Source organism: Phascolarctos cinereus, unplaced genomic scaffold (genome assembly GCF_003287225.1).
Source record: "Phascolarctos cinereus isolate Bilbo 61053 unplaced genomic scaffold, phaCin_HiC Scaffold_726;HRSCAF=1367, whole genome shotgun sequence".
Classification (NCBI taxonomy): Eukaryota; Metazoa; Chordata; class Mammalia; order Diprotodontia; family Phascolarctidae; genus Phascolarctos; species Phascolarctos cinereus.
Window position 1 is genome coordinate 274761824 of NW_027556098.1, and position 10104 is coordinate 274771927.

Consider the following 10104-nt stretch of genomic DNA (forward strand, 5'->3'; position numbering starts at 1 on the left):
TTCTCAGAGCCTCCGCTTCCCGATCTGTTAATGGGGATATTATCATTTGTTCCCCTTATCTCCCAGCGTTCTTAGAAGGAAAGTGTTTTGGGCAGCGAGGTGGAGCAGTGGATAGAGCACAGACCCTGGAGTCAGACCAGACATTTGACACTTACTAGCTGTGTGACCCAGGGCAAGTCACTTAACCCCAATTGCCTATAAAAAAAAATTTCTTAACAAAAAAAAAAAAACAAGGAAAGTATTTTGTAAATCTTAAAGTGTTATATAAATTTGAGTCATGACTATAATTATCTGTGTAACTGTAGACTTTTAACTTCTCTGGGATGACTATGTGATCTTTAAGATTCCCTTCCATCTCTGATATGCTGTAAATTTAACTCTGTACCAACTCTAGCATTAACAGGTTGGATTGATGTTCAACTAACTTGTATGTCAGATTCCCCTAATTTGCTCTTTCTTCCACATAATTACCCATAGTCTTACCTTTTCCACCTAAATATCTCAATTTCCCCTAAGCATTCCTAGATGTATAGTAGTTAGGGCACTAAATTTGGAGTCAAAAGGTGTCATTTTTTTCCAGGCCTTTGTTTTCCCAGCTACAAAATGGGGGGATTGCATTATATATTTTCCAAGGTCCTTTTAGCTCTAATTCTCTGCCAGTGGCTCTCAAACATTTTGGTCTCAGGACTCTTTAACATTCTTAAAAATTATTGAAATCTCCCCAAAGAGACTTTGTTTTTGTGGGTTATATTTACTATATTAGAAATTAAAACTTATTATAAAAATAATTTTGGACTCCCGAAAGGGTGTTGGGATCCCCAAGTGTGCTCAGAACACACTCTAAGAATCACTGTTTTGTGCATTCCATCAAAGAATGTGTCCTACTCATCATACTCATTGGTGATTTTCACAGTGTGCACACATCTGAGAAAGACACAGAAAACATCTTGGCAAGTAATTTGCCAAACCTTGAGCTGCCCACCAACATCATACAGCACCTCCTTTCCACTTGCAGTAAAAGAAGTTGAAAAAATCTCTCGGCCACTTTGTTATTACTGAGTTGTTTCAGTCATGTCCGACTATTTATAACCCCATTTTGGGATTTTCTTGGCAAAGATACTGGAGTGGTTTGCCATTTCCTTCTCCAGGTCATTTTATGGATGAAGAAACTGAGGCAAATTAGGGTTAAGTGAGTTGCCTAGAGTAACACAGATAGTAAGTGTGTGAGGCCAGATTTGAACTCAGGAAGATGAGTGTTCCTGATTCCAGATCTAGCATTTTATCCACTGTTAAGGGCTGTTAAGGAGTCCCCTGAATTTGCCTTTTTTGAGTTGCCAAATTGCCCAGAGACCCTGCATAGTAGAGGCCCTGAATGTGTAAAGGGGATGAACCCCACCTCCATCCCCAGCTGACATCATTTATTGTTTGCAACCCAAGCTGGATTCCCTGTGTGTCTTTGGGATGCAAAACAGGTGCCACCCAGTCTGTGCCAGGCTAGGGAAAATGCTTGTGCAGTTGAAGTCCTTTTGCAAATAGCAGAACCACCTATCTTCACAGTTTAGCAGTTCCCAAGGGATAAAATTTAGGCTTTGCCATCGCCTCGCTCCTCCCCTTTGGGAGGGGTTACTGCACCTTTTTGCTCCCATGCCATGCCCCTTCCTGATATCTCCTCCTTCTTTTGTTGTACTGTCAAAAATATGCAAACTTCTGTAAGGACCGGGAACTCTTTGGGTTCCACATGCCTGTTCATTTCTCTTATAATAAACCTGGTCTTCCCATAAGTTTCATGACATTGTGATTGCCTGTTGACACCACCACGCTACCTAGTTGCCCACTTACTCAGAAAAAATAACAACTGCCCCTTGGGATGAGTAGGTGAGTGACCTTTTTCAAACTGCTGGTTTGCTGTGCATCCACCTAATACAGCGGAACAGAGAATGAGGCATCTCTGGCTAAGAAGTAATTCTGCCTCCCACAGGGTATACTGCTGCAGAAAAAAAATAATAATAAAAAATAAAGTGCCTTCAGGAACACGATGGCCAGAAAATTAATATTTTAAAATGAAAGTTATATCTTGCCAGAGATATATGTTGAAACATTAGAGCAATGGTCAATATATTCACAGGATCTGAATGTTACAGCCCAACTGAGCATGGAAAAAATACATAATAATCTCTCCAAAATATACTGTCTGTTGCCATAAAGTTTAAGTAGTATGGAAACCAGCCAGTCTCAAAGAATCTGAACTCCCTCTACCACCCATAACTGGGGAAAGAGACATTCTTCCCAAACCCCAAATAGCTGCCCTGGGCTTGGCCTGGCATCATTTACTAATTAAGGAATCTGTATTCCTTGCCAGATGTTTTCAACCAGACTGGGGATGACCTAAGGTTGTAAATGGGCAGACTCAAGGAGACTATCTGGAGGTCAGTAGGGACAAGCCACATAATAAATAACCTAATTACATTTAAATTTATATAGCACCTTGGGCAGCTAGGTGGTGCAGTGGAGAGAGTACAAGGCCTAGAATCAAAAAGACTTATCTTCCTGAGTTCAAATCTGGTCTCAGGCGCCAGCTATGTGACCCTGGGCAAGTCATTTAGCCCTGTTTGCCTCAGTTGCCTCATCTGTAAAATGAACTGGAGAAGGAAATGGCAAACCATTCCAGTATCTTTGCCAAGAAAATCCCAAAATGAGGTCATGAGTAGTTGGGCATGACCGAAGTGACTCACTAACCACAAAGAGACCAAGAGGATTTTTCACTTTCTTTTACTGTGATAAATGAGGAATTGCCTCTGAAGGAAGGCACTGAGATTAAGGAGGATCGGGAAAAGCTTCTTGGCAAAAGTGAAAAGGAAGTGGTCAAGAAGTTTTGTAACTAACACTTGAAGAAAGCCAGATGAGGAGGAAGAGATTCCCAAGCATGGAAGACAGTCAGTGGAAATGCTCAGATGCAGGAGATGTGGTGGCTCGTGGGAGGACCAGCAAGGAGGCCAGGGTCACTGGATCACAGTGAGATATGTAGTATAAGAATTAATGAGAAGAAACCAAAATTCAGAGAACTGAGACTCCATTAAGCCGATTTGCCAAAAGTCACATAGCTAGTAAGCAGCAAAGCCCAGATCAGTTGAAGGAACTGGGGATGTTTAGACTAGAGAAGATTTAGAGGGGGTATAATAATAATAATAATCACAGCTACCATTTATATTGTCCTTTAAGGTTTGCAAATCACTTTATATATGCTGGCTCATTTGATCCTAACTATAACCCCAGGATCTAATAACCCTAGGTGGTAATAAGTGACCTGCCCAGGATCATAAACTAGTAAGTGCCTGAGGTCACATTTGGACTCAGGTCTTCCCGACTCCTAGCCGCACTGCACTACTTAGCCATCTTGTATGCCCAATACGATAGTAATCTCCTAATATTTCAAAGGCTGTAATACTCTGCTCAGTCCCAAAGGGAAGAACTAGGAAAAGTAGGGAGATTCCAAGTCCAGGGATCCTTCTACTCTTCCTTCCTGCCGCTCGACCAGACAGACAGTTGACTGTACAGAATTCTGTACTACTAAGGTAAAGGAAGGGAATCGATTTCCAAGAGCTGGTTACTTCTTGCACCAGGATCTAGGCTGTTATCTTCGGCCTGAATCAATAATCAATTCTCAAAGTTAGACGAGACCTTGGATTTTGTGTCCAACCTGCAATTAAATATATATCCCCTCCACAACATTCCTGTGTTCCAAGTGACCTTTGATTGAGGACTTCTCGTGATGAGGAACTCACTACCTACCAAGAAGCACTGCCCAGAGGGAGATTACGATTTAATGAGTCCACAACTTCACCATTTTGGTTCCCCTGATAAAAACAAGATTGGGCTTCCCTTCCAGACCCAAGAAAATGAAACATCTGCTTTGTACTGAAGAAGCCCTTGCCCTATCATGTATCCTGAAAAATATCAATATCAAAATAAGGAGAAATATTGAAGTGTTTATTAGCGAAGATGAAACAGATCACTCATTCCCTGCCAGAGAGGCAATGAACTTAAAATGCAGGAAAAGATATACATTTTTGGACATGACTAATGTGGCAACCATGTAGATAAATATTGAAGGTTTTTTATTTTTTGTTTTCATTTAGTTTCCTTAATTGGAGAGAGTTTATGGAAGTGACAGGTTAATATTTAAAGATACTTGTTAGTTATAAAATTTAAAAATAAAAAAATTTTGAAATATGTATGTATGTATATATGTTGATCCATTCAACTGAATCCAATTCAGCAAGGCTGCCATGTGCCAGGCACCCTGAGGGGGAGAGAAGATGCAATTCAATTCAAGAAATATTTATCAAGCATTTAGCTTCTGGCAAGTATTTTACAAATGGAGAAACTGAGACCCAAAATAATTAAGTAATGTGCCTGGTACATAATAATGCTTGTAGATTGCTTGATGTGCCAGGAATAGGACTAGGAATCCCATACTCATTTTAGGTCACGAGAAACAATGAACAGACTTGTCCTAAATATATTAGGCACAAGTTATAATAAATGGAAAATCCAGTCAAGGAAACAATGTATAGCAAAGAATAGTTACTTCTTTTGATGACTTCTTTTGACTTACAGCTGGGCCTTCACAGTTCACAACCTCACTGGTCTTCTTCTGGGCTTTCAAGAGAGAAAAATTCTGAGGAAAGATTCGGGGGCAGGAAACCGCCATGGCAATTAATGCTTCTGGGTGTGCATTTTCCAGAGAAGCTGCCAGTTCTTAGGATAGCATCTCAGCTAGTCTTCTAATTAGCCAAATACAAACAAACCCATCATTTGTGTTTTCTGCAGCTCATGAGAGCAAAGTCCTGCTGCTCATAGCTTGCAAAACAACCATATGCAAGAATGAGCCAAGATGCCTGCAGGAGGCCCAAGACTCATAACAGGGCAGGGGGATCCAGGGGAGAGGGCAAAGAGGGGAGGAGGAGCCCGCTGCAAGGAGAGCAGCAGCAGTGAAAAGAGTAGAACAGGGAGCCCCACCCCTTCACCACTACCTAGCCCCATCCCGCCTCTCTCACCCCAACCCTGATTCAGGGCAACTCACTCACCTGGGCTCCTCTCCCATAGCGCAGCAGAAGGAAATAGGGGCAGGAAGCAGTGGCCTTAGGAAGCTGAGCTTGCTGGGTTCTAAGCACCCTCAACTGCACATCAAGATAGCCAGTTTTGTCCAAGTTTTTGTTTATGTTACAAGAGTAATTGCAGAAACCAGGTTGTGAAACACCTGATAGAAAGTCATTGGTCCTTCTAATGCAGAAGGCAGATCCTTTGATTATGACTGGTGCTGGTCCCTCCCAAGGGTAACCTGCTCACATCCCTAGGAGGCCACTCGGGATTTAGGATTAGAAGGCAATTTAGAATTTATCTAGTCCAACCCACCATACAAGGCAGCAGTCCTTTCTGCATCAAGCAGCAAGGATGCTGAAGAAAGAAAAAGGAAATAAAAGGATACTGTAATCAGTGGTAATCTGGCCTCTCCTTGAACATTTCTAGTGGGAAGAAGCTCACTGACAAACAGGGCATTTAGTTCTTTCAATTTTTTAAATCCTTGTGTCTAGACAAACACAATCTCGTGATTACTTCTTTTTATTGGTTCTAGTTTTGCCTTCTAGAGTAAGACACAGTCTGTCTGCTCCCTCTTCCAAATGACCAAGCTTTAAGACATTTAAAGAGAGGGATTGGGCTTCTCCAGATCTTCTCTTCTAAACACCTCTGGTTCCTCCAACCATTTCTCATATGACGGTTTTGAATCCTCAAGTCTTGTCTGTAATGTTAACTAGCCATATGACCTGGGCAAATTACTTAACCTCTCTGAGCCTCAATTTACTCATTTGTCAAATGAGAATGACACTAATTACACCACTTAGAACACAAGGTCATAGTGAACAAAGCATTCTGAAACCTTAAAGTGTTATATAAAAGTGAGCGGCCATTGCATCCAGACCTGTGATTTTGTTCATGTGAAAGATTCCGAGTGTACAGACTCCCTCCACTGAAACAGATCAGCAACTCCTATATAAATTAGCATCTTAAAAAATTGACTGGAGCCCTGGGAGATCAAGTAGTTTGCCCACAGTGAGTATGTGTCAGAGGCCAGATTTCACCCCAGATCTTCCTAACTCCAAGACTAGCCTCCTATCCATGTCTCTCAAGCTGTTATTATTCTCTCAAAATGTAGTGCCTAGACCTGGACAAAAACAACAGACACGATCTAAACAAGGCAGCATAAAGTAAGGGGAGCCCGTTTCTCAGATCTCAACTAGACTTGCCAATATCATGAAGGTTAGCTAACGTCAGAGAGAGTGACTAGAAGGGAGGTGGCATCTCCTGACCTCTCCATCACTCTCCCAAGCAAAGCAGAGGTGGCCTGTGGAGAAGGGAGCACTCACTTTGGGAGCTGCCTTGCTTTGCATGGCAGTAGATTAACTGATCCATGCTCTGCCCTGGTTAAGCCAAAGGTCAAAAGTCGTCAACAGATCCTGGCCGGCACAGGCCTTCTGGATGCTTCAGCCAAGAATAAAGACTTACAGGACTACATTGTCAGTTTAAAGAACTTGACTCATTAGAATTTAAATTAGACCCTACGTTGTGAGATCGGATTAATGATTTGTCATTTTCATTGAGTATTTATCTATTATTCATTGCAAAAAGGGGGGGGCATTCCTAAGTGCTTTGAGTCCCATAAAGGCTTAATTGGTGGATGGAAGAGATAACTGAATAAAGCTAAAAGGCTGTTCCAGGAGGCCACACAACCTTAAACACCAGGCACTGGCTGTTGTTTGTTGTTGTTATTGGTGTTGTGTTATTTAGTCATTTCAATCCAGACTTGTCTGGCTCTTTGTGACACCGTTTGGGATTTCCTTGGCAAAGATACTGGAGTGGTTTGCCACTCCCTCTGCAGCTTATTTTATAGATGAGGAAACTGAGGCAAACAGGGTTAAGTGACTTGCCCAGGGTCACACATCTAGTGTCTGAGGTCTGATTTGAACTCAGGTCTTCCTGACTCCAGGCTCAGCACTGTACCACAATCTAGTACTTCTATATTCTGTTCCTCTTAACAAAAATGCCATATTGGCCCACATCATCCCAGCTTTACCCCAGCCCTGCCCTCTTTGCCTCTCACCCTTTCCCTCCCTCTGCACGAGTTACCAGAGCTGGAACTAGCAATGTAGGTAGCCAGGCCCCGAAGCTGAGAACTGGGTGGGTGGGCAGAGAGATCCCTCAGGGCACAAGGCCAGGGGAAGAGAACCCACTCTACCATTTTGACCAATCAGAGAATGATAAGAACATAGATTTTGAGCTAGAAGGGGCCTCAGAGGTCATCTAGCCCTTCATTTTAATGATATGGAAACTGAGGTCTTGCCCAGGATCACATAGCTAGTAAGAGACAGGGTTAGGATTTGTGTCTAGGTCTGACTCGCAAACTAGCACTCTTTGGGAGTGAAGTCAGGAATTCCAAAACACTACCTCCCTCCTCCCCTAAGAATGATACCATGAGGCCAATGCTCATAGGGTTCCCAGCTAGGAAAGGGGACAGGGCAGGCCAAGGCTTACCTGGGGTCTGAAGGGAAAAGTGGTAAACTAGCTATTCCCAATATTAACAAAATTATTCTTGTTAACTAGTCAATAAGTTTAGTTGTTTCTACCTCCTGAAGGAGTACAAGTTTTATCAACAGCCTGGGAAAAGTCCCAATCAATCCACCCTCAATAGCTCTACATATTATCTAAAACACAAATTTTACATTTCCCTACCTTTCCAAGGTAGCTAAGATAATGATACACACCTCTTTGCTCTGTCGATGCCCTAGCTCTTCTGGCTCCACTCACCTTTCCTAGGCTGAGACACAAGGCAGCCCCTTGTTTCCTACATTGACTTCTTTCCCACCCTGCTCTCCTCCAATTCCCCTTACCTCTATTCTCTTTCCTGCTTATTTGACTTGCCTATTGTCCCTACAGGTTACCCTCAGTACCTAGTGGTAGGAAACCACTTGTCTGGGGAGCATCATCTGAAGATTCTTCGGGCAGAGCTGCAAGATGATGCTGTATATGAATGCCAGGCCATCCAGGCGGCCATCCGGTCACGCCCAGCCCGCCTCACTGTTCTTGGTAAGAATTCTGGCCTTGACAAGTGGTGGGAGTGTGGATTGACATAGGGGAAGTCCAATGGGTCCATACAGAAAGAGCATTTATGGAGAACAGAGGTCTCCTGACAACTATATCTGCCAACTATAGCTAGGTGGACCATGCTCATAAGCCTTCAGTGACTCCTGATTGTGTCTAGGGTTTAAAAAGAAAAAAGAAAAATCTCTTTAATTTGATATTCAATACTTTCCATAATATGGCTTTCCCCTATCTTACCAACTTTAGGTAATGTTACTCCCCTTCACATACTCTACATTATGGTCAAACTGGACTATGAATTGTCGTTCCCCCAACCTCAACAGACGTCATCCCCACTTCTGTACATGAAAATGGTTCCCTTGGTCTAGAATGGCTTGCCTCCTTATGTCCACCTTTCAGAATCCTTCCATTCACCAACAGTTCAGCTCAGATACCACCTCTTCTGTGAAGTTTCCTTGATTCCTGTATTTTCTCCTCCTCACCCCACGTCCCTCCTTAGATTCCCCTAGATCCCTTCATCTATTCTCTCTTCGGCCTAAACTATCCCCACTTTATATTGTATTTGTCTGTGTACAGATATGGTAGAATATAATCTCCCCAAAGTAAAGCACTGAATCTTGGTTTTTATCTCTGTATTACTCACAGCTAGGAGATAGTAGGTGCTTAATAAATGCTTCTTGTATTGAACTGAAGCTTAAGCCTTAAAGCTCAGGGCTTTGCTGCTCCCTTCCTGAACTTCTCCCTTACCCTACCCTAACCTTTTTTCCATATCACATAATATTAGTCATAACCCTTTTTAATAATAATAGCTAGCCTAGTATCTATTATGTGCCATGCTCTGTGTTAAGCATTTTACAAATATTATCTCTTTTGATCCTTATACCCTGGGAAGTAGGTGCTATTATTATCCCCATTTTACAGTTGAGGAGACTGAAGCAAAAAATGTTAAATGACTTACCCAAGGTCACACGGTTAGTAAGGGTCTAAGGCTATATTGGAACCCAGGTCTTTCTGACTCCAGGCCCAGAGCTCTATTCACTGCTCCACCAGCTGCCATAATATTTTAAAGTCCTCCTTTCATGGCTCCCATCAGCTCCTAATCTTCCTGGGAAAGCATGCCCAAAGCAGTCACCCCTCCTTAATTCAGGCAGTCTTATACAAAGGCAGACAAATGAATCCAATGGATATATAAGGTCTGAAATTCTCTAAGCCCCCCATATTTTCCCTCTCAACTTTCAGCCAATCCATCAATAATGTGCAGTGAATATCCATTGTGTGTCAAGCCTCATAAATACTAATAATATTGTACTTTTTTATAGACACAATATGATGTAATGGGTAGTGTTGGACTCTCTAGGAATTATCTACTGAGTTATAGTTGAGTTACAATCAACATTGATGGGAGAAGTTCCTGCACTAACAAAATCACAGACATCTGACATAGTTGTTGTAATGTTTGCATCAGACATTATCATTTTTCAGCACATTTTCACATTACCTCATTTAATCCTCACGATAAGCTTGGCATGCAAGTGTTGTCATGCCTATTTTGTGGATGAGAAAACTGAGGTTCTGAGATGTTAAGAGACTTGCCCAAGGTTATATGACTAGTGCATAGTGGAGCTGGAATAAAAACTTAGATAATTTGACTCAGTCCAATGGTTTTTCCATTGTACCACACTACTGTACACATCAAGGCAATATTAAGCCCCAGCATGGGATCAAGCATGTGATGCCAAAGCAAGAAAGATCACCAACTCTACCTACCCCACCTGTGAGCCAGAGCCCATGTCTGACAGCAGGCTCAGTAGCCTGGAATGCTGCCTCCTTGTATGGGCAGATGAGAAGCAGCACTGCTGTTCAGAGATTAAATATTTAAGAGTTTGTCACATTGTTTTCAGATCTACATGGCTAAATGCATGGGGACAGATCTTTCCAAACGCTCCA

The 10104-nt window shown here is 42.3% G+C and overlaps 1 protein-coding gene across 1 annotated transcript in view; it reads left to right on the top strand.

The window, feature by feature from the left end:
• LOC110202304 (kin of IRRE-like protein 3) overlaps positions 1-8189 on the top strand; it is a 621665-nt gene extending 613476 nt beyond the window's left edge. Inside the window, exon 5 of the mRNA XM_020978322.2 lies at positions 7993-8189. Coding sequence (XP_020833981.2) covers positions 7993-8189 — 197 coding nt within the window. The remainder of the gene's footprint in view (positions 1-7992) is intronic.
• The last annotated feature ends 1915 nt before the right edge of the window (positions 8190-10104 follow it).